At 23.4% G+C, this 25,002-nt stretch overlaps 2 protein-coding genes across 14 annotated transcripts in view; one reads left to right on the forward strand and one right to left on the reverse strand.

The window, feature by feature from the left end:
• The window catches only part of LOC122509040 (collagen alpha chain CG42342-like), a 42,076-nt gene extending 20,996 nt beyond the window's left edge, over positions 1-21,080 (forward strand). For 8 of the 12 annotated variants that reach the window (XM_043622796.1, XM_043622790.1, XM_043622791.1 and 5 more), the window contains 17 exons: positions 204-383; positions 899-1,004; positions 7,738-7,826; positions 8,706-8,795; positions 8,880-8,924; positions 9,098-9,124; positions 9,461-9,496; positions 9,955-10,059; positions 11,102-11,146; positions 11,978-12,040; positions 18,203-18,229; positions 18,662-18,715; positions 18,806-18,832; positions 18,941-18,976; positions 19,659-19,793; positions 20,185-20,435; positions 20,709-21,080. In XM_043622796.1, coding sequence (XP_043478731.1) covers positions 204-383; positions 899-1,004; positions 7,738-7,826; positions 8,706-8,795; positions 8,880-8,924; positions 9,098-9,124; positions 9,461-9,496; positions 9,955-10,059; positions 11,102-11,146; positions 11,978-12,040; positions 18,203-18,229; positions 18,662-18,715; positions 18,806-18,832; positions 18,941-18,976; positions 19,659-19,793; positions 20,185-20,307 — 1,188 coding nt within the window. In that variant the 3' untranslated portion in view covers positions 20,308-20,435; positions 20,709-21,080. Of the gene's footprint in view, positions 1-203; positions 384-898; positions 1,005-3,231; positions 3,321-7,737; positions 7,827-8,705; positions 8,796-8,879; positions 8,925-9,097; positions 9,125-9,460; positions 9,497-9,954; positions 10,060-11,101; positions 11,147-11,977; positions 12,041-12,970; positions 13,525-18,202; positions 18,230-18,661; positions 18,716-18,805; positions 18,833-18,940; positions 18,977-19,658; positions 19,794-20,184; positions 20,436-20,708 lie in introns of those variants that run through there. The other 4 variants (XM_043622795.1, XM_043622798.1, XM_043622799.1 and 1 more) reach the window with 4 other exon arrangements.
• Positions 237-24,995, reverse strand: LOC122509045 (putative peptidyl-tRNA hydrolase PTRHD1). 2 transcript variants are annotated; one of them, XM_043622804.1, is made up of 3 exons: positions 24,686-24,995; positions 24,361-24,543; positions 237-369 (listed from the first exon to the last, which is right to left on the reverse strand). In XM_043622804.1, the coding sequence occupies exons 1-2, from the start codon at positions 24,869-24,871 to the stop codon at positions 24,373-24,375; spliced, it is 357 nt and encodes a 118-aa protein (XP_043478739.1). In that variant the 5' UTR covers positions 24,872-24,995; the 3' UTR covers positions 237-369; positions 24,361-24,372. The 2 variants fall into 2 exon arrangements, with proteins under 2 accessions (XP_043478739.1, XP_043478738.1); XM_043622803.1 differs by lacking the exon at positions 237-369 and adding an exon at positions 8,969-9,539.
• Positions 24,996-25,002: the final 7 nt, after the last annotated feature.

The raw sequence follows: 25,002 nt of genomic DNA on the forward strand, positions 1-25,002 counted from the left end.
ATTAGTTTATAATTTTTTATTTATTTTTTTAGATTATTTTTCATAAATAATCGAGTGATCAATTTTGATGATTTTCGTTAAGGAAATAATGTTTCTCGATTATTCTACCGAGAAACAAACTGTTTCTTTGATTTCAAAGAAGAAAAAAAAAGAAGAAAAAATATCGAATTACTAATTGAATTTTCATTTTTACTGGCGTATAGGGAGAACCGGGTGAACCTGGACCACCTGGACCCGCGGGTCCTTCAGGAACTGAAGGCTTGCCCGGACACGACGGTAGACAAGGTTTGCCAGGAGAAGTTGGACCACCGGGCGAGAAGGGCGCAGCAGGGCCAATAGGTCCCATCGGGCCTCCTGGTGCGGCAGGTTCTGTTGGTCAAAAGGTAAATAATATACTTTCCACACAAACAACAGCAATGAATATTTACCCAGAAGAGCAAAAATCTCGTTCACTTCAATTTTTCACCAAAAATTTCGCTTTAAAATATAATTCTTTTTTTCTCACTTTTTCCACAAATTTTTTTCTTTTTTGAAAATTTCCATTTTTTATCAAAAGAATTAATAATTGATTTATAAATAAATAAATAAATAATAATAATAGTCAGAAAAATACAGAATAAATAATAATGACAATAATAATTTAGATAATAAATACAAATAAATCTTGGAGCTAAATATAAATATTATTTGCAAAATTAATTTATTTGAGAAAAATTTACAATTTACAAGAAAAAAAGACTCTAGGTATATTTAAATTTAAAAATTGATTTAACTGTCACTGCGCGTATATATTTATATTCCTATATTTCCGCAAACATTGCAGTTGTTCTCTGCTCTATTGTAAAATATATTCAATAGTAGGTCGCTTCCTGATATTTGAAAATTAAATTTTAAACAGGGCGATAAAGGAGACAAAGGCGATCGAGGTTTAACGATGTCACTCGATGGCGAACCATTTTCGACGGGTGTTTTTGAAGGACAGCCGGGACCTCCTGGACCACCAGGTAAGCACGTTGCACTTGGATTTTTATTAATTATTAACAAAAAACAATTCCAAACTTTATAAAAAAAAAAACATTCATCGGGAATTTTTCTCAAAGTAAGACAATATGAGTGACTGAATAAATTTAGAGATTTTTTACTGTCTTTGCTTGGACTAAGTTTAATTTGAAAAAATATATTTCTATCGAGGATTTTGTCATTTTTCTGAATATTAGTAAATTATAATAAGTTAATAATTAATATTCAAATATTTGAAATAAACTATGCAGAGAATTCAGAGTTTTGAGAGTTAGTAATTTATAATGCTAACGATGATTTAGAAACGATTTAATGAACTGAAATTAATAGATTCGAATTTTATTTAACGAACAAAATTCGATTTAAATAGAATTATTAATAAAGTTTTTGAGACTAACTAATTTATAGTGGGAACAGTGATTAAGTAACGATTTTATAAATTAATTTCTGATTTGTATCGAATTGTTTAGAAAAATTTATTACTACTTTTTTTTAATTAATTACAGTTTATCTAAGGATATCAAATTGAGAGAAAAAAGTATCAAAATTGTTGCATTGCGATACTTTTTTCTATCAATTTGATATCCTTAGGAAAACTGAGTCCAAATGAATTTTTTTTCCCTCTTTTTCTCAACAGCGGTCGCTTGAATCTTTGTTGGCTTTAGATAATTTTATAATTAGTCTCAGTGTCTGTTATAGGGAGATTATGTCATAATAATGGCTATTCACCGTAGAAAAAATGGTTTTAAGTAAAAAAAAAAATGCTACCAATATTATAAGTATAATTGAAGAATATTTCAAACGAAAAGTTATTTACAATAACTTTTCTTAAAACACTGAAGTAAATACACTCTGTTTGTTACTTTCCGTCCTTTTATTTTTGTTATTTTTTTCTAACTTATTTCATTACTTTAAGAGTTCTTTAGGAGTTTCTCTCATTTTTATTAATTTTGAAATGATTCTCCATTTTTAATGTAATAAATTAAAGAACGGAAAATGTAATTTAAATGTCTTTCACTTTAATTTAATTAAAGAGGAATTTTTGCTTCTGAAAAGACTCAAAGGTATGTCTACTTATCAAGAAATTAATTAACATTTAATTTTAAATTATTTTAATTATTTTTGTTTTTAATATTAATATTTTCCTTTTCAATATTATTATTACTTTTGTTTGTTTTTCTGTTTCCTAATGTTTTTTTATAATTTTTCTTTTTAACTGTTTTGGATTTAAAAATTAATCTATTGAAAATCATAAAATTCTTGGGAAGAATTTTACCAAAAAATTTTTAAATAATTAAATTCTTTTGAAGAATTTCTATAAATTTATTGAAAATAATAGTTTTTTAAAAATAATTTTCATTTCATTTTATGAAAATTGTTTGAAAATAATTGAATTTTTTTCAGAATTTTATTACAATTTTTGAAATTAATTGAATTCTTTGGAGAAATTTTATAAAAATTATACTTGAATTCTGTCGAAAAATGTTTAAATGTTTTTTCAAATTTTTAAAAATAATTGAATCCTTTCGTGAAATTTAATTAAATTTTAATCAATTAAAATTAGAATTAAATAAATTTAAAAAATTTAAATTGAATAAGTGAATTTTAAAAATTTGGAATCTGAAATTATTCAAAAATAAAAGTTGATATTTGAAAATAAAAAATTAGAAATTTGCATAATAATAATAATAAACTGAAAGTCGAAATAAATAATTTGCAATGGAGAAAAAATGAAAATTTCTTTTTCATGTGCCTAATAAATTTTGTTATTTACTTGATGGGATTAAAGAAATAAAAATACCTCTCTCTCTTTTTGCGCATTTGATTTCAATGAAAAGAGTTTACTTCAGTGTCCTATAAAGTGCAGTTATTGTGAATGCTTAACTATCCTTTATATTCGTATATGAAGTGTCTCATCCATACAAAACTCGACGAGTTTCATTTATCCTATTCACTGTCGCGAGTTGCGTGTTATTTGTTAGGAGACACATAATAAATCTCCTAGGAAACTATGACTACTTGGAAAATGTCCTTATACACTCTCCGCATTCACGTTTTTTTCGCACGAGAAATTTATTTTTCATTTTTAATACTGAATTTGCAACCAAAAAAAAAGAAAAGAAAAAAATTAGAAAAAAGAGGATATTTCACACTCAGTACGTATATATGAGTGTAAAAGTGGTGATATTTTTTCATAAACGTGGTATACAGGGCTCCAGGGTGAGAAGGGTGAATCGGGTCCAACGGGACCCGCCGGTCCTAACGGCGAAAGAGGTACCCGGGGAAAGCAAGGGAAAAGGGTAAGCTTTAATATAGTTAAAAAAAAAACTTTTTTCGATTTCAAAAAATCAATGAAATCGATTATGCAAAGCTTCAAAAACGCATATTTTCTCTGTTCAAGAGAATAACTTTCATGTACTTTTAATGAGAGAGCGATTCTTCTTCAGACATGCCGAATTGTTTTTTCACTTTTTTATGTGCATGTTTTGCATGCAGTAAATAACAAACATATAAAAAGCAGATTTATATCCAGCAACTCTCTCTATCTCTCTCTCTCTCTGTCTCTGTCTCTGTATTTCCCTTCTCTCTTAAAACAAAAACAAAGGAATGCTTGTATATAGTGATTGCAGTAGCATTAATTATTCTATTCTGGTGCTTGGAGATGGATCGATTATATTGTAGTTATTCTTGTCAGTTGTCAAAAATGTGGCATGACATTTTTCTTGTGCAACAATCAAAACATAACCGAGAGTATTTTTATTCCCGAAAATTGTCATTTGAGTTTAAGGTCCATCTTTTATTTTTCGCAAAAAAAATACCAATTTTCTTTTGATAGAATTTTTCTTAAAATGAAAATTGAACTAAAATATTTGTACTTGATTGAAAAAATTTTTAAGTACCAATTTTTTGACAAGAGAATCAAAATTTTGTTCAATAAAAAAAAAAAAACAATTTGCACCCAGAGAAAAATTTTACACTGAAAAAAAATTGCTTTAAATAAAAAATTACTTATCAAATAAATATTTACTTGAATTAATTTTTATTTGTGTCAATTAAATGGTTCAATTCATATTTGATTCAAATACTGAAATTATTGGTTCAAATATAATTTATTTGACATGAAAACAATTTTTTTGATTCAAGTAAATATTTATTTGATAAAAAGTAGTCGGTTATTTGAATCAAATAATTTTTTTTCGGTATACTCGAACCAAATATAATTTGCTTGAACTAAATAAAAGTATATTTATCTCAGAGCTTTCTAAATTGTGTATTTGTTTTAAATAAAAATTTTATTTGTCAGAAATAAGATTTTATTTGGCAGAGATAAAATTTTATTTGGTAGAAATTTATTTATTTTTGCAAAAAAAATGTATTTATTTATTTTTGAAAAAATAAATGAACTAAATACAATTTTTTTGAAACTAATAAAAATTTTAGTTGGCTCAGAGTCTTTTTTCTGGGTTTGTGTTTACAAAGTAGTAGTTTTATCTAAAAATTTTAGTTTAATTTAAATTGCACTTTATGAAATTTTCTATCAAAGAGATATTCGTGTTTTATTGTGAATTTTTGAAAAATTTGGATACATAATTTACAAAATAGAAAAATATTATAATTTTCGGAAGTATTCATGCGTCTCATTTATCATTCATTGCGACTTCACATATTACACGCACAAACGTTAATTATTATTTTTTTTGTCAAATATACGAAAACTGGTGGCAAAGTTAATTTTCAACATTATTATAATTCGCCCAGTAATTTTTTTTTTCTTTTTTGCCTCGGATGTATATTATAATTAAATATGATTATACAACTTTTGGAATTTTCCAACAAAGCAGAATTCATTCAATTTTATTATTTTATTATTTTACTATTTAATAAGCGATTCTGGAAATTAATTTTAATAAAAAGATTTCGCACAAAGTATAAAGTAAAAAAAAATTAACAATTCGGTGAAAAAGTCCAATTATTAAACTTATTTATTATTTATTAACAAAAAAGATAAATGTCTAAAGTTAAATTTAAATTTACATTTTTTTGTTTCCATGGATACAGTGCATATTTGAGCAAAGAAATAAATATCGCGGTAAAAGAAGTTTTTCACTGGTGGCAGCAAATGACACGTGTTAATAGATTCATTTTAATATTATTTACTTTTTTTAAATTTAAAAGCAATTTTTGCTTCCTAATAGAAAAAGGATTGTATTTTTATATTTTTCCTTTTTTTAGTTAAATTTTTTTTCAATTTAATTTTTTTAAACAATTTTTTTTCTAGAATAATTTTCTAAACAAGTAATTTGACTTGTGTGTATATTCCAATATAGGGATACAATTTTTTTAAGCCTCAAGAGGCAATAACTTTAATTGTAAAAAGAAATAAGGTGTGATGTATTGTTTTTGAAAACAAACATTGATATTTAAGTAAAATAAATATTTATTTATTATTTAAATAAATAAGTATAATACATATTTTACATTTAGAATAGAGATTTCACATAAATAATCGTAAGTATATTTGGAAATATATTTACAATTTACGAACTATTATTTAAAAATATTAATTACAAATTACAATAATTACTCAATTGCGAATTTATTATTCAATTCTAGTAAAAACTTATTATCGAAACAAATTTATAATGTGGATCGAAATTAAAATTGAGTGCTAATTAATATACAGTGAGAAAAAATGTCATTCAAAATAAGTAATTGCTTATTTATTATCAACTAAATATTTAATTCCATCAAATAATTTTTATTTGTGGCAATTAAATGTCACTTTGATCAATTACATGGATTATTGGCTCGAATTAAAAAATGATTTGAATAAAAATCTTCTAAATAGAAATTATTTGACTAAAAAATCTTCTGAATAGGAATTATTTAACTAAAAAATCTTCTGAGTAAAAATTATTTAAACAAAAATCATTTAAATTTTGAATTTGAATCAAATAATTTTTATTTGTTGAACAAAAATTATTTGAATTTTTAATTTGAATCAAATAATGTTTATTTAAATTATTTTTATTCAAATAAAAATTATTTGATTAAAAACTATTTGCATAAATATTTAAATAATTAATAGTTAAAAAGAATAAATATAATTCAATAAAAAATAGTTCAATAAAAATTATTTACCTCAAGTGTAAATATTTATTCGAAAATAACCAAGTAATTAATTATTTGAGTCAAATGAATTTTTTTTCATATTAAAAAAATCGATTACAGAATAACTGAATTTTGAAAAATCGTCTGTTGTTAATATGAAAATATAATTTAGTTTCTAAATAAACTAAATATTAAATAATAATGAAGAATTTATAATGTTTATTTTAAACAGTAGCTAAGGTGTTTATGTAATTAATTATTAGAATTTACTTTTAACGCATGAATAGATAAATGTAAGCACAATAATTTCAATTGAAGTTTAGTTTATTTTTAGTGTGAAGTTAATATTTTATTTTTTGGTGTAGGTGTAGTAACTTTTTATTCTCTATTTTCGAGATTTTGTTTTCTATTTGATAATAAAGAGACTCAGCAAATCTGTGATAAATTTTGTTAAAAGCGAACATTTACTGAATATGACAATATTTGTTCTTTGATATTTATTATATTTTTTAAATACAAACAAGACTGCGGTGATAAATTTGACAAATATTCAGAGTTTTCATATTTTTATTGAAAGAAAATAAATTTGTGGTATAATAATAATCAAATCAAAAATCGTAATGTAAACAATTATTATTAGTCCATATGAAAAAAATAATAGTAATAATAATAATAATTATTATGTTATTATTATTATTATAGCTAAAATAATAATTATAATTGCCTAATTATTTTTTTTAGGTATATTTTTAATTATTTTCTTTATTTTTTAATAGGTATTTGTATATTTTTATTAGATTTTTTTCATTTTTTGTCTGAACAAAATTTAAAAAAATCAAAGTAATGAGACAAAAAAAATTGCAAAATTTGACAGATTTGCTCAGTGTAATTGTTTTATGTGTATTGCACCGTTACAATCACTTTTGTATAGGTAGCTTGTAACTAATCTGTATTTATGTAGCAAGTAACACCCAATATCTCTTCTGTGTGTCAATTTGAACCACTAATCACTAATATCTACCACTCGAGGGCTAGAGACTCCAATACTCATCATGACAATGTCAATTCTTCGACAACCGTAAGTATACGAGAACTCTGATTATTGTTTATTTTGCATAAATACATTTATAATCACATTATATATTGTAAATAAAAATCTCAGCAAAAAATTACACATTATAATTTCGGAAAAAATTTCCAATTTATAATTTTTGTATTTATTTATACTAACAATATTTTTTACAATTATTTTTCTTTTTTTATTTATTACAGGAGCGTTATTTTATTGATTTATTTTCTTTTTTACAATCTTTTTTAATTTTTTTTTTTTTTAAAGGACATTTTTCATAGATTGTCAAGAGAGAAAAAAAAGAAAGAATGAAAGAAAGAAAAAAACAACTCGCAACATATGAAAATAAATGTTATAGCGGAAGTAATAAAAAGCGTGTGATAAAACATGGATTTAAAAAGAAAAATGTTACCAGAGCGTATCCTCAAAAAAAAAGGGAATTATTAATAAGGGATTGTATATAAACATACGGATTTTTGAAATAATTCTCGAGATTCTTTGTTATTCGATTAAGACAAATGGTATTTTTATTTTAGGACCTAAGGGAGAAAGTGGACTTCAAGGAATGCCTGGTCTGGATGGAGTTAGTGGGGAACCTGGAATACAAGGACCTCCAGGATCGACCGTGAGTAAAGTCAATTATTTTCATTAGAATCAAATATTCTTCATCATGTCTAGTTCTTTATTTCATCAATTATTGCAAATTATTTAAAATAAACTCGAAAGTATTTTATTTTGATTTTTTTATTTTATTCTATTTTAATTTGATTTTATTGCAGAATAAAATAGAATTTATTTCCTGATGCTATAAATTATTGCTTTACCTCCCTCATAGCCTTTGATTTTACTGTAATTTTATTTTTATTTTATTCTTTTTTATTTTCATTTATTTCATTCTAATTTATTTTATTTTCGCTTATTTTATTTTAACGTAATTTTAATTATTGTAATTCATTTTATGGAATAATTTTCGAATATTTTAAAACAAAATTAACTTGAAAAATTTTCTCGAAAAGAAATTGAAAATATTTTTTAGAAACTAAATATTTCAAAAGTAAATAATTTAAAATTAAAAATATGTAAATTTGAATATTAGTAAATAAATATATTTATAAATTATAAAAATAATTTTCAAATATTGTAAAAGAAAATTAAAATTTGAAAAGTTTTCTCGAAAAAAAAATTGAAAATATTTTTTACAAACTAAATATTCATTAAGAATTAAATAATTAAAAATTAGAAATACGAAAATTTAAATTTGAATATTCATATTTATATTAGAAACTGCGAAAATTTTCGAAACAATATTAGAAATATTTTAATAAATTCGACATCCGTTCGAATATTGTATTTCACTTAAGAGTCTTTAACACGGATTCCTTTTAGAAAAGATTTTACATCTCATCAACTGTCATTATGATAATTATCTCCGTCGACTTGGAATAAAAATATTATGTTACCATAATGTATATAAGACTGTTTTTTTTTTTTTTTTTTTGATCAGGGAGTTGCTGGACCTAAAGGAGAAAAGGGAGATTATGGAGATATTGGTCCGCCAGGACTCATGGGTCCACCTGGTTTACCTGGCCCTCCAGTAAGTTTTTTTTACCTAATATCGATATTCAATATTTTCGAAGATTTCTATTCAATAAAATATTTATTTTTTAATCGCAACTAGGGTTACCCTGGTCAAAAAGGCGAGAAAGGAGAAAAAGGAGAATCGGTGAGTTGAACAGAAAAAAATATTTTTTCCTACTTCGTTTGAAACATTCATTTTTCTATTTATTCATTTTTATTTATTTATTTATTTTATTTACAACCCCCCTTTTAATTAATTAAAATTTCTGCTTATTATTAATAATAATTATTTTTTTCATGATCATTGGATTCGAGTAGAAGTACAAAAAGTTGAGGAGGAGACAGGTATGCACTTTCTTCTACTTATTAAAGAAAAAATTTTAAAAAAGTTTTTAAAATTTTAATTCGTAAATAATTGTAAATTTACTAAAATAGTTAGAAAATTTTGTAGTTGCGAAAAATTAATTTTGTTACCGAAGCTTTTTCTAAGAATACAATGACGTTATCGGGGTCCCTTGAGGACTTAAGCTTTTTAAGTACAGAAAAAAAGATAAAAAATAGAAAACAGTAAAACGAGAATACTGCGTTCGGGTTTACATGATAAAAGTTTATTACATATGGAAATTTTACGAAGAAGTTTCCGTAAGGATTTTTTTTCATGGATTTTCTTTCTTTTTACAGGGAGACGGAACTTTTGAAGTCAATGCCGGTGAAGTTGTAAGTTTCGTTTTTTTACCTACTATTTTCCTTTAATTTTAATCTGAAAAAATTTAATTTAATTAATTAGTAATTAATATAATTCAATTAAGTATAATTTTATTAAATAAAATTGAATTAAGTCGAAATTAAACTCGAATTAGATTAAATTAAAATTAAAGTCTTATGACATTTTTTGGAGAAATTCGTTAAGTAGACAAAAAAATATCTAATGTAAAGAAAAGTATAAAATATAGTCTCCCTATTGTTGTATTGGTTTAGTATGGAATTCCATACCCTTTGAAAGGCAGCATCTGTAATTTCCCATTCCCTTTCATATTACATTTTGTATTCCAACGAAATCCTGATTTCTCCAAGATGTCAGAGATCAACTAAATAATCCCTACATTTATAAGAAAATCTACAGCTTCATATATTATAATTTTCTCGTTATTTTGTATTTTCCTTTTCTTTTTTAGATAATGGGACCACCAGGACCACCTGGACCTGCTGGTCCGGCTGGACTCCAAGGACCTCCTGGAATTAAAGGAGACAGAGGACACGATGGAGCTAAAGGAGACCCTGTCAGTATTTATAAAACATTTTTTATGTTTTTTTAATTCTTTTTTCTTTATTAACATTTTTTTTAATTATGTTATTCAACATTTCAAGTTATAGATGAAAAAAAATTTGTAAATCTGTTTTGAAATATTTTATTTTTATTTAAATAAGTAACTTTAATCTTTGAAATATTTAAAGGAAAATTGCTAGGGTTTGACCTAAGAAATCATTGGGATTTTCTTGAAATTTTACATAGTTTCTAAAAATTGTGGAAAGGTACCTAAAAATCATAATCTAATCATATCTAATCGTAATCCTCTAATCACGGAATTCTGAAAAAGGACCGGAATTTGTAATTTTTGTTTCTTTATCCGGAAATCTATTTTTTTCAGTTAAAAATAGAAAGATTTGAAATATTGTCCAGATTTTTATTTATTTGTGAAAATTAATTATTTTAAAAAATTCACTTATTAACTAAATTATTTTTATTTTAAAAAATTTTAATAAAATTTTTTTAAAGAATTCATTATTTTCAAAAATTTTAATAAAATTCTCCGAAACGATTCAATTATTTTCTAAAATTTTAATAAAATTCTCCGAAACGATTCTATTATTTTTAAAAGTTTTAATAAAACTCTTCTCACGAATTTAATTATTTTTATAAATAATACATTTTTTCCCGGGATTAAAATTATGTCCAGTACAATTTTAATAAAATTTCTCGAAACATTCAATTATTTTAAAAATAAATTATTTTTAAAAAATCATTTATCAACGCAAAATTACGAAAAATAAAATAAAATCTATTTTTTCTTCCAAAAATAGTATCACAAAACTTAGAATGTTAATTATAAATTAAATTATGATTTTTAATTCCAAACAATTTTTTTTAAATTAAAAATTAGAAATTAGAAAACAAAAACGATTTTCAAACTTCGAAAATAGCCGAAAAATATTGATTATTATTATAGAAGATTGTAAAATAATTAACAGAATAAAAATTAATATAAATATTTTGCAAATAATGAAAAGTTATTTTTAAACACTATCTTTTCCATTTTTTAGGGCGAAAAGGGAGTTAAAGGAGATCCAGGCCCAATGGGACTTCCTGTAAGTATCGAATTTTATTTTTTACGGAATTTTTATTTCCTATTTATAAAAATCATAAAAATACTGCCGCTATAGAAATTATTATACCACCCATTTTTTTTACGACATACAAGCGCAATAACTTATACGTGAAAAATATAAAAACTCTATTTTCTTTTATTTTCTGAAAGCTGATTTTCTGGGGTAATTGGATAAGTAGAAATTCGATTAGAGACCAAGTTTTCTATTAAATTGAAATTCTATTTTAGAGAAATTCCATTTTCAAAAGTAAATTTCTTGATTATATATAATTTTCAATTTTAAAATTGTTCTCTCGGGTGGTTTGATAATTTTTGATTTCAATAAATTAACATATTTTAGTTAATTTTTTTTCTACAAATTCTATTCGATTATTTTTGTAATTTCTCTATATCGTACTTGATTAATTTGGGATAATTATTCCCTACTGAATTTATGATTCACTAGTTCTGAACGTTCAAATGAAGGAAATTTTTCGCCAGTGTAAAAATTTGTGAAAATTACTGATTGTTATTAAAAACGGAAAATTTAACATTTACAATCTCTATAAATTATTTCTCTACATGCGTAAATAAATATTTATGAAAATTACTGATTGTTATAAAAAAACAAAATTAAACATTTCTTTAAATGCGAAACGCAATATTGTTTTTATTTGCGGAAGAAATAAATTTTTTCGTTTGATCGACGTCTGAACTTAATTAGAGTAGAGTTAGATTAAATTTCTTATTATTAAATTTTTATTAAATTCAAAAAGAATTTGATTCTGTTTTCCAAAAAATAATTCTATTTACGTGATTATTTTAATTTCAGGGACCAATGGGATTAAGAGGTGAATCGGGAAAGCCCGGAGATGGTGGAAAATCTGGCTCCATGGTAAGATCACGGGTTTCACGCTCCTAACATCACCATTATTTGCCTTCTTCGTGAGTTTACGTATTTGAATACATGCTGAATATTGCAACAAATACCAGTGAATAATAAGACTTAATATTTTGCACAAACGTCGCAAAAAAAATATCGCGAATTTTTTTTTCGTTATTATTTTTCATATTTTCTGATCTTCGATTCAATTATAAAAAAATATAATTCAATTTCGAATCTTTAAAAAACTTTTGGATTAAAAAATCTTTCAGGGGTTACAAGAGATTTAAAAAAAGTTTCCTAAACGTAGAATAAAATATATGCTATTTGAACAATTTTCACAAAAAAAACTATATTAACAGTAGAACGTAATAACAGTTAGAAAACGTAAAAGGAACATTAGACTCACTATTGCATGAGACCGCACTAAATTCAGAGGTATGATTCTTCTCGAACGTGTTTAATTTGCTACTAATTAAAAAAATACTTTTCGATTTATTTCTTTGATCCGTCTTCAAATTAAAAAAGCAATACTTATGAATTTATGGTGATATTGTGAAGAAGTATAAGAAGGCGGTTCAAAATATTAACACTCTATTTGCTTATTTATAATTTTGTTGTAAATTGTCACTAAAGAGTTAAAAAAAATTACAAAATTTGAATTAAAAAAGAGAAATCAATTTTTCTTTATAAGGGAATTAAATTTCAAATTGTAATTTTTTTTCAAGTAATTTTTCTCTTTCAAATTAAAACATTTTGTAAAAGAAAAAGGAAATATTAATTTTTGATTTAAAGATAAATTTTTCTTTTTTTTTTCTTTTTCGATAATATTTTTAATACATTTGACATTTCTGCTTCTACTTCTTCATGATGACAAAGTAGTAAGTCAATTTTTTTTCTTTAGTAAAAATTCGTCATTAACAATCGGCTTAAAAAAAACAGGTTGGCACGTGGTGATACAACTAACAACTAACAAGGGATAGGTACTAAATTGTTAACAACAATAAAAACCTATCTAAGCCCACATCAGCTGAGATTTCCGGAATTTACGTAAAAAGCTACAGCATGCGTCAATAAACGTATATCTCTACCAGCATCCTTAGAAGCTTAAAATTCGTCTGATTTTTTTATCACGAATTTTAATTCTGGTGACAAGTGTGCATAAAAAAAAGTTTAAAGAAAAGAAAAAAACGTACTTGAGTGTTAATTTTAAAAGAATTTATCTGATTTTATTGATGTCAAATATCAAAAAAATAATCCGTTTTTAAAGAGGAGAAAAAAAGCGTTTTTTTCAAAATGAAAAAAAAAATAAATAAATTCAGTGATAAATTAAATATATTTAACATTCCAGTGAGCTGAAGTGTCAAATGTCGCGAAATGGAAAACACCAATTATTTTATAGAATTTTATTTACAAAAATTTCACGCAGCTAAAAAAAGAACGCAATTCTTTTAAATTAAAAATACTTTTTAAAAGAAATCTAACTTTTCTTATTGATTTTTAATTTTTTTTTCTTTTTTGACGATATTGCGAATCGTGGAATTGAAATTTTAACCATTTTTTTTAAATACATAATATTTTATAAATAAATATTATAAAATAATAAAAAAAAAATCAATTATTAAACAAGTAATCAAATTAAAAAAAAATCAAATCGACTTTTGTCGTTTCCACTTCATTTTTGTCTAAAATAATAATGCTAAAATAATTTTTCAAACTCTCTTTCTCTCTCCTGTCCGTTTTCTCTTTATCTAAGAATCTCGAGAAAAAAAAATGAATTGGATTCGACTAAAATATTTCACTAATGACTTTTTTTGTGACTAATTCTTTCGTTTTAAAGAAAGAATTTTCTTTTTTTCTTTAAAGACTTAAAATTCTTATGAGAAGAGTGAGATTTGTAAATACAACAAACACTTGTTAATTTCTCAAAACATCACACTCTCGCCAACAAGTAAAATACATTTTTTTCAATTTCCATATTAATCTTCCTTGTACATTCGTATTTTTTTTTAATTCCTCACAAGCTTTATTTTAATAGAGGTTGGAACTCAATAATATCAGATTGTTTTTTTTGTTCATTTTCTGGGTAAATCGGAATAAATTTTCTTTTATACACAACAACAAAAAATTTACTGTACATATGAAGAGAAAAGAAAACATTATCTTTTCATTACATCTGCAATTTTGCAAATGCGGACAATTTTTTTTCGACAATAATATTTGATTTATGTACACAATAATTTATAATGAGTGCTATAAAAATGTGAATTAATTTATTTCTCTATTTTTGTTTCAATTGGACTCGAATTTATTGAAAATAATAATTATTTTTTATTGTGATAATTATTATTTATTACTGTAATTATTATTTTATTCTCTATAATTATTTTATTATCTATAGTTATTTTATTATCTGTAATAATTATAGTTATTATAAATAATTATTAGTTACAATTAAAAATATAATTCTGATAAAATTTTTGTTTTTTGATAAACAAAAAATAATTTACATTTTTATGCTCAGGAAAAATAGTAAAAAAAGTAATGCAAAGATAGTTTTCTTTTTTTTTGAGGAAATGTAAGACACTATTCTACAATTCTTACTCTTGTTCCTTCCTATCTATACTTTTACAAGAATGAATGATTATCTACGAACGCACGAAGTTTGTTAAATCTCGTCATTAAGGGTTGAAATTGAACAGTATTATGGTTATTCATAGACGTGTTTATTATTTATATATAATAACTATTGGCATATATTTTAATATACTTAGTTTAAAAAATGTTTGGAAATGTCATGATAAATTATACACGAGGCTGAATTTCAAATAATTCGAAAATTGGAAAAATTATTACAAAACAATTTGTAATAATAACAATAATAATAATTTGTCATAATTAAATATATTATTCTAATTGTTTACAATAATATATTCATGATTATAAAAGATATTAAATATTTTAAAAACTAGAATATAAAATTACATTGCTTAAAAAAGCTTCATAAAAATAATTTTCTAATTATTTCTATTATACTTTTTGATCGAAATTTCGAAATGCAGCCTCGATTGTCAGCATATTAAAAAAAATTTTATAACAAAAATTCTCTCATCATCAATTATTTACAGAAGATGAGAATTTATTTTATTGTTTTTTTGAATAAATTTTGTCGAGTTAAAAAATTTTTTTTATTTATTTTTTTCTATAAAGTTTTTTAAATATAATGAAGAAAAATTCTCATAAGAAACTAAGTGTAACTCATGTACTTAAGAGACAAAAAAAAAGAAAGAAAAGAACACAGGAATAAAACAAAATATTTTTTCATACGTAACTTTTCTACGAATTCAAACGTATTATTGTGGTGATGATAATATCACATTATTTTTAATAGATTAATCAAAACTAAATATGCCGTGTATTATTAAACGGGTAATATACATAATTAACTTATAAAATTTTACTTGTATTTCGGATATAGAGATAATAATAAATGTTAAAAAAAGACTTGTCAGTAGTGATGTGTTTGTTTTGAAAAATAATAATTATAGACATATCTTATTCTTCGAATATGTATTATTTTTTTTATCTTGCAAAAAAAAGGAAAATTCATAATATGCACTCGTAACTTTTGTAATAAAATTTTTCTTCTAATGGATATACGACACGTGTCAGGAAAATATTATTGATGGTGTTTCTAAGTGTTTTCTTTTTCTTTTTTTTTCGAGAAAAGAAGCACCATCTGGACTGATATTAAACTTTTGGTTGGTTCAATTAATCCAATCACGTTTTCAATTTTTTTATTTTTTTTATTTTCGATTTAAAATTTGTGATTAATTTCAGATTTTACTGGTAAAATCGCACATCTCGTATGGCTGTATCCATTTGAATCATAATAAAAAAAATATATATTTATGATACCTTCTCATATAATGAGAATGTAAAAATACAGACTCTATTGAAAAAAGAAAAAATTATTTAATAATAAGACTACCATTAATAGCATATCAATAGGATTATTATGGAAACAAACATGACGGGATGGTTTTACAAAAAATTAAATTTTTGACAGCACAAGAATATTTTTTAATTTAAATATTAATAATAGAAATAATAATAATAATATACGTTGATAAATTCTACTACAGCTGATTGTGTATAATGTTGCACTACTACTAACACCGATATTTGATAAAAAAAAAATTAATTATACAATTTACGCCTGCTTTAAAGATGTTTACTTAAGAAAAAGAAACAAAACTGAAAAAATTGTAAAATATAATGCTTAATTTAATGAAAGTCAAAAAAACAAAGAAAAAAAGGAAAGGAAACAAATTATGTCTGTTATACCATAAAATAAAGTGTACTTTAAGGAATTAATGTTAATTAAGTGATAACAATGTTGGTTTCTGTTATATGTAGAAATTATGCTAAATAATGTGCGCAACATTTGAGGCGAGGCACTGCTACATTTTTAGTTAAATCGAAATTTTATGTGTACCTATATATAATTCTGAATCAAATGTGTATAATATTATATAGAAATGTGGAAACTTCAATGTCAAGAAAAAATGTGTAAAAAAATTGTTTTATCTTCAAAATATAAACGAAAAATCGTAAAAATTAATTTGTAAAATTGTATAAAAAGAACAATAAGTAAAAATTCGTTTCTTTGAAAAAATCTAATCAAAAGAGAATAGAGCAAATCAAAATAATTTTAGAAAGACGAAAAATAAAAATATCAAACGATTTTTTTTCAGTACGAAGAAAATAATGTAAAAAAAAGTAAAATTTAAATCTTAGTTCAACAATTTTATCAATGTAATAAGAAAGTAAATAAATATTAAATTTTGGTTTTAATTTTCCAAAAATAAATATAATGTACAAAAAGAATATTGAAATTTTAAGAAAACAATTTTTTTTCTAGAATTTTAGACAATAATTTATTTCTTCGGAAAAGAATTCACTTTCCAAAAGAATGAAAATTTTCGCGCACATTAAAGATGAAACATTTCTATCCAAAAACTAAAAATGTGAGCAGTACCTCGCTTTTGATATAATTGTTAAGAGAAAAAAAAGTGAACATCTTACTAATACGATAAACACACGATTGTTTTTAGCAAATATGCTGTGGTTAATAAACAGAATGTGCATGTGCTTGTGTTCTTATCGATTATCCTAATGCTTCTTTCTTGATAATTTTGCTTCGCATTTTGTATCGAATGTGATTATTTGTTAAAAGAGTCAAACTCTCTTGATATTTTAATTTCGAAAGAAAAAAAAATGAATGACAGAAAAAATATATCTACGTATAATATAGAATATTGTCACAAAATAAAAATATTATATTAATAACAATATTAATAATAATAAAAAAATAATAATATTAAATATTTAATATTAGAATATTATTATATAGTATATTATTATATTGTATAATATTATAATATTAGTAATATTGCTATATTATATGTGTATACAAAAAAAAAGAATTTTGATACGTGCTAATTTTGCTGCGACCACAACGGTATTTTAATGGATTATTCGACATCGACGCTTAACTCATTGGAAATGTGATACCAATAGGATTGAACTCTTCTATCTCTGCTTCAGGTGAATCTTTTTTCTCATTCGTTTTTGTTACCAAAAAAAAAAAAAAAATGCCATTTTTTGAAATTTTAATTTGCATCTCCTTGAAAATGTCACGTCATCGCTGTCAAATTCAATTGGTCCTTCGCGATTAATTATTTACTTATTATTTATAAATTATATAAATAATAGTATAATTATAATAAATATATATAATATTATTATATATTTATTGTCTTAAAATATAATACAATTATATTAATTATTATTTTCGTTTATTGTATAAATTAACGGTAAAAATTAATTTTCCGAATGGAAATTACTCGATTGTTTTGAATAAATAAAATAAAATGTGCAGAGAACTGGTAACAGAAAAAAAAGATGCACGCAAATAATTATTGTGTATATAAAAATTAATTTTGAGAAGCATCTTCATTATATTTTGCTTCTGTACTGTCATATTTTTTTTTTAAATGAAAAAAAAATGCTAACGCATTGAACTGTGAACGTGTATATTAAAAAGCGTTTTAGCTTTCAATTGTTGTTTTTCTTTAATATTAAATTTGAATTATTCCATCTACCTTTCAGGGACCTCCAGGATTAGACGGCATGAAGGTGAGCAAATTATGAAAAAAAAAAATTTCCTCTCTCTCTCTGACAATTATTTTCAAGTAAATTTTAATTTTTTCAATCAACATTATTATATATCACAGAGTGATAAATTCAAATTAATATTTTTTCACTTTTCTTTTCTACAAAGAAGAATGTAAAATTAGTTGAATAATAAATTTGACGTAGTGAATTAAATCATTGTTAATAAATTTTTTTTGATATTTAATGTTAATAGTATTAACAATTAATTTATTTTTATTATTAATTTATTGACAGTTAACAGTTAATAATATTTAATTATTGTTAATATTAAGTAAATAATATTATTGGTAATAAATATTATTAATAAGAAAAAATATCAATAATAAATAATTATTTAAAATAAATTTAATTTTTTAATTTTGGAGTAAAGAAAACTTTTTTTTTACTTTTTAGGGAGCACAGGGAGAAACTGGCACGAAAGGAGAAAGAGGAGATCCGGGCCTACCTGTGAGTTTATTTAATTAATTTTAATTAACAGACACTTCTAAAATTGAAATCTTTTACTAAATTCATTTTTTGTTTTTTGTTTAAATGCAGGGCACTGATGGAATTCCTGGAACCGAGGTAATTTTTTTTATTAATTCTATCAAATATAGAAAATTGCAAAAAAAATACCTTTTAGTATCGATTAAATTACAGTTTTATTAGATGACCCATTTCTTTTAATTACAGGGTCCCAAAGGAGAGAAAGGACTTAAAGGCGAATCTGTAAGTGCAAAATATCAATAAATAGGCAAAAAGACCATTTTTCTAGTGATGAAAAATATTTCTTTTTTTTTTTTAGTTAATTCCTTACTATTAATTATTAATTGTAATTATCGATTATTTAATTGATTTTCTAATTGCAAATCTAATTTGCAAAAAGACCATTTTTTTGCCAATTTCTAGTGATTAAATTGAATTTCTTTTTTTAAGTTGGTTTCCTACTGTTAATTATTAATTAATTCATAATTAATTATCGATTAATTGATTTTGAATTAATTCGTAATTAATCATCAATATTTATTTTAGCAAATCGACATATTATTAGGCGAATTATAACGAATTGTCTTTGAAGTTATCTGCTGCCACCATTTTTTTTAAATAAAAAAAAAATCGCGTAAATTAAAACAATACACTTTTTGAAAGAAAAAAAAACTTCTTCTGCATAATTATTGCATTGCATTTTTTATACGAAGGTGTTTTTCTGAATTTGAAGCAAAAATCACCTTTTCATTACTTTTTCATTCTGTGTTCAATTTTTTTAAAGGAAAATGCATCATTTCAGTAAAAAAAAACATTGCATACGAGTTGTTTATGCCTGGCCTTTTTTGCACGCCGCGATATTTATTTTTTTCGAAAAGAATTTGATTGAAATTAATTGAATGATTTTTTTTTAATTGCTACACAGGGTCCAACCGGAAAACGAGGCAGACGAGGAGAAAAGGGAAATAAAGGCGATCAAGGTGTTCCTGGTTTAGATGCACCATGTCCCTTGGGTCCAGATGGACTTCCATTACCGGGATGCGGATGGAGATCGCCTCAGGTATTTCGAATAAATTCTTAAATATTTCTCCAAGAATTAATATTTCAAAAAATTTTTTTTCTCATAAAGAAAATTTTAGAAACAAAATCGACATAAAATTTTTAGTTTATAAATTGTAAATTTTAATTATTCATTTTTTTATTTTTAACTTTTAATTTTTACTTAGTGAAAAAAATTTGTATTTTTGCAGTAATTCTAATTTATTAGTAGACTATAGAGTTGAAACTAAATAATCTAGTTGAATTAATTTTAGTAATATGCGTATTCTAAAAAAAATGTCTAATAACAAAAGTAAAAAATTTCTGTAAATATTAACATGGTGTGGATTTTTTCTTCTTTTTTTACGAAATGCTTGATTTTTTCTGGGGATTGTCAAATCTATGCTTATTAGGATATATTGAGTACAACATCGGCGGCAGTTGACGGTCCAGAGCCAGCTGAAACCGATTACGATGATCAAGGAGAGGAATATGATGATTATTCTGATCAAAATGGAAATCTAGCCGAACAATAATAATCATAAGCGCTGCTTTAATCTCTCATCACATGACAATTTTATTTGACACTCAACATCATCCTCTTTTATTAAAAACTAACGAGTGCTAATTATATAAACATATATACAAAAAAACAAACTGTGTGGTAGGTAAAATGCATGAAAGCCCATAATTAATTCAACTTTCGTAACTTGTAATAGACAAAAAATTAAAATGCTTCTTTAATATTTTATGCACCATTACGCTTCAAAATCATTAGGAAAAAAAAATTTTATTTCACACTAATCTGTAAATATTCAAGTAATTCGAGATTGAACTTTTTAAAATAGACAAAAAAGATTCGAAAATGAATTAAAAGAAATACTTTGAATTATTGTAATTAAGTTTTGTGTTAATTTTTGTGTTTCATTTTTTGCAGCCAAAACGCAACATTTTACGTCAATGGCTCGATGAAGAAGAGCAGTAATAATTTTATTACGGCTTTTTTTAAAAGAGTCAAAATCATATCATCATTTGTTGCACATCCTGTTTACTCATCGTGTTTCTAAGACTATAGGTATTAATACAATAGTCAATAAAATTTAACACTAATACCTTGCCAATAAGTGTTGTAAATAAGTGTACTTTCAGTGTCTAACGTCTGCAGTGTGTGTATATATACATTTTTTTTATTCTAATAAATTAATTAAATTAACGATATCTTAGATAATAAATTCAAGAAGAGAAAAAACATACAAAACGATAATGTCGTCCATTAAAAAAGATTAAAAATAAAAAAGTATATATTATATATATTAGAAATGTAAGTTTGCAAAAGCCAAGTATTTGCAGTCTGATAAAAAAAAGAAATAGACAATTTTTTATATTATAAAATAAATAATATTGTCCGTCATTAATTTGACAAAAATAGTCAATAAATGACAAAATTAAATAGTCAATTCGTCTAGAATTTATTATTTCTTTTAAAGAAATTATTATTATTATTATTTTTATTATTATTATTATTAATAATATTATTATTAAATTAAGTAATTAAATACCATGATCCGAAAAGTGTTAACAGTTCGGTCATTTTTTTTATCAAGCTAAATGTATTTGGTTTTATTACTTGCACAATGCAAAAGCATAAATAGACTGAATTTATAAGTAATTTTTTTTTATTCACCATCACTAATCAATAGTTAATAATTAATAATTAGTAATTTTGCTAATTTTATATTTCATCTGATATATCAACAGTCAAAGATCTCTGTCAACGCATCTAATCGTACTGAAAATTTTAATTTAATTTGCTATTCATAAAAAAATTTTCGATTATTTCTCGAGATTATAAATATATTTCTCGAGATATTAAGAAAATCAAAAATTGGATAATATAAAAATATTTTTTTTCCACTGTATTTTATGGCTGCATATATTATATTTTACAATCTCTATAATATGTATTTTGCATGACTGATTCCAAAATATTGCTTATACTGTTTATTAAAATACTGGGAAAAATATTTTCATTGGATTTAAATAAATTTTTAGTTAATATATATGTTTTTTAAAAACTATGAATTTTAACTTGGAATAAATAATTTCAAAATTCTGAAATTTTCGAGGCTGTAACGCACTTAAAAATTTCACCTTCGGGGGACTTTCTATTTGTATTTCCAAATGCGTAAAGTGCTTGTGATGGATTCAAAGCTCTTGCGTATTTGTGGAACTAATTGAATTCTAATTTGAGCGTATTATACCTACGGGATTATTGTAAGCGAGTTGAATTTTTATTTTTTCAATTTGCATTTAAAAAAACATAAACATGAAAAATACATTTTTTACTTATTATTAATAGAATCTTAATAACGGTTTTTCCCGGAATTTTAAACACGATTTACAAAGAATAGTAATCACTGAAAATGATTTATGTTTTTCCGTTTGTTTCGAATTCGGTTTTTTGAGTCTTTTTTTAAATTAAATTGAATTGAAATTAAATTAAAATTAGTATTAGAATTACATTGAATAAAAATTAAATTGAATTAAAACTGAATTCTAATACTTGATTTTTAACTCAAGTTTTTTTCAACAAAAATGCGACACTATTTTTAATATTATTTTTGGTGATTACTAATCTTGATAAATTAGAATAAACGAATTGCATCGTTATACTATATACCCAGAGAAAAATATTAATTAAAGAAAATATTAATTTTACTCATTTCAAAGTGAAATTTTTACCAAATAAAAATATATTATTACAAAAGAAATAAAAATATTTAGTTTATTTAACAAAACGAAAGAAAAAATTGAAGTTTTTTATTAGCCGCGTGATAGTAAAATATTTTTTTGTATATTAACTTGTATTATTAAAGTGTGTAAAAATATTTAAGTAAATTTTTATTATTAATAATAATTTATACTCCAAAAAAGAGATTAAACTCTAAAACAAAATTTTAATTAAGATTCTTTTTTAAAAATATAAATATTACCTAAAAGTTTAATAACTTTGTGCAATTTTTTCTATTTAACAAAATATTTTAAAAATTGAATATTACTTTTTAAATTTGTTTTAAAAAAACTTATATTTATGAAAAAAGATTTCTAAATTATATTTATATTAAATTTATTGAAACGGAAAATTTTATAACGCTAAAAAAGTAAATAATTTATTATTTATCGTTATCGTACATTTGTTAATAATTAATAATTAAATATTCCTTCACCATTAAAAAAAAGGAAATATCGAAATTTTTTGAAAATCGAAATATATTTTCAAAGGAAAAAATTTCTTTAATTCATAAAATCTTTTCTCTGGGAATTAAAACCTTAAAAGTTGTACAGGTTTTAAATGTAATTGTAAGTACTGCATCATTTATCAAAAAAAGAAAAAAAAATATCAATCATGCATTTGCCAAACTTGTGATATGGAATTGTTATAAGAAAGACTGTTTTTGGTTTATAGAAAATAGGTCAACAAAATATGTTTCAAATACCAAAATAGACGCCTTTTTTTGCTTTTTTATAAGCGATACGTAATCAAAAAAAAAAAAAAAAAGAGAAACAAAAAAACAATAAACAATTTCTGTACATGTGCCACATAAAAAAAAGTTCACTATATTCTATGGAGAGCTTTTTGTAAGTATTCTATAGTATTTGCTGTACGATAAGGTACACAATTTTATAGTTTATTTAAAAAATATTTCTTTTTACAATGACTGTCCATGTGCAAGACTGATATATACATATGTCTAAAAATTATTAAATCGTATGTAATATCATTGAGATCAAAAATATCGCCTAAGTCCTAATATTTTTTATACAATAAATAAAACTAATGAAAAAGAGGAGAAAAAACTAGATCTTAATTTTTACTATAGATATATGTATGTATTTGTACATGTACAGTCAAAGTCATGTATTCTTTGACTCTAGTAGCTGTACGCTTCTAGAAAATAAATATAGATTTTTATTATGTAGCTTCATATGAAAAGAGATTAAAAAAACGAAAAAAAAACTATAGACTTTAACTGTACATATTGGATTTTTGCGTATTAACGACTATAATGTTTTGAGGTAAATGTACTATAATAAATTTTTACAATTAGCGTTATAAAATTCCGAATATTCTATCAAAGTACCAACCCTACCATGTCCTTTTTTATTATAATTAATTATTTCAATTTTACTTTTTATATAAAAATAATTTAATTTTTTTACGAAGATTTTTATTACTTACAAATTGACTTCGCGTAAAGAATTTTATTACAATTATTGAAAATAATTGAATTTTTAATAAAATTCAATTTTACTTTCAAAATTTCCAGTAAAAATTATTAAAAAAAACTGCATTATTTTCAAGAATGTTGAAAAAATTCTTCAAAACAATTCAATTATTTTAAAGAGAATTTTAAGAAAAATCTTGCCAAGAATTACATTATTTTCAATTTGTCTGCTTTTATATATTTTATAGATGAATATAGATTTTTCTGAATAAAAATCTATTTAAAAAAAACCAAAAATGGGAATATTTTCATAATAGAGTAACAAAGAATTAAAACAATTGAAAATCAGTTTATTGCACTTACTTGTACTTGCAACTATTGTAGAAGTTTCAATTTTTTAACATGTTTATGTACTTGTTCCTTTGGATATGGTTTAATAACTAAACAGGTTGGTATATTTTCCGGTTGTTCAATCCAAAGTTTATGATCGATGTCATTTTCTTCTAGCTTTTTATGCATGTCTGTCAAACTGTTCTCATCGGAAATCTAAAGTGAAATTTAAATATTGAATCATACAAATAGAATAAATTATTGCCTTTTATTTGCCTTAATAGAATAAATTAAAAAATATTTGGAAAATATTTACAAAAATAATTCATAAATGAAAGTATTAATTTTTGATATTCACCTCGAGTACTACTTTGTGCATATTATCTAAATCTGCCAAATATTGTTGAGTGTATTCATCGTTATAAAATTTGTGAATAACTGCAGTACACGCGTGACAAGACTGTGCTATCACTGCACCAAGTGGCCATTGCATTGTTTTTGATAAATCACCACGAACAATCACGTATTGCACTAATTTTGACATTTTGTTTACGTATTGTGTCACTATTTGTCCTTTTTGTTATTTGTTTTTTGTTGCTATTCGGAACATGTGGCTCGCTATTCAAAACACGTTTTAAGCTTTAAGTATATACTACATGTAGATGAGTGACTTAC

The sequence above is a fragment of the Leptopilina heterotoma genome, unplaced genomic scaffold (assembly GCF_015476425.1).
Source record: "Leptopilina heterotoma isolate Lh14 unplaced genomic scaffold, ASM1547642v1 Lhet_59, whole genome shotgun sequence".
Taxonomy (NCBI): Eukaryota; Metazoa; Arthropoda; class Insecta; order Hymenoptera; family Figitidae; genus Leptopilina; species Leptopilina heterotoma.

Bases quoted from the DNA above. Each gene is read 5' to 3' on its own strand.
- LOC122509045 (XM_043622804.1), bottom strand. From the start codon at position 24,871: ATGTCAAAATTAGTGCAATACGTGATTGTTCGTGGTGATTTATCAAAA. The intron at 24,544-24,685 runs GTGAATATCAAA...ATTTCACTTTAG, and splicing joins TGCACAAAGTAGTACTCGAG to ATTTCCGATGAGAACAGTTT.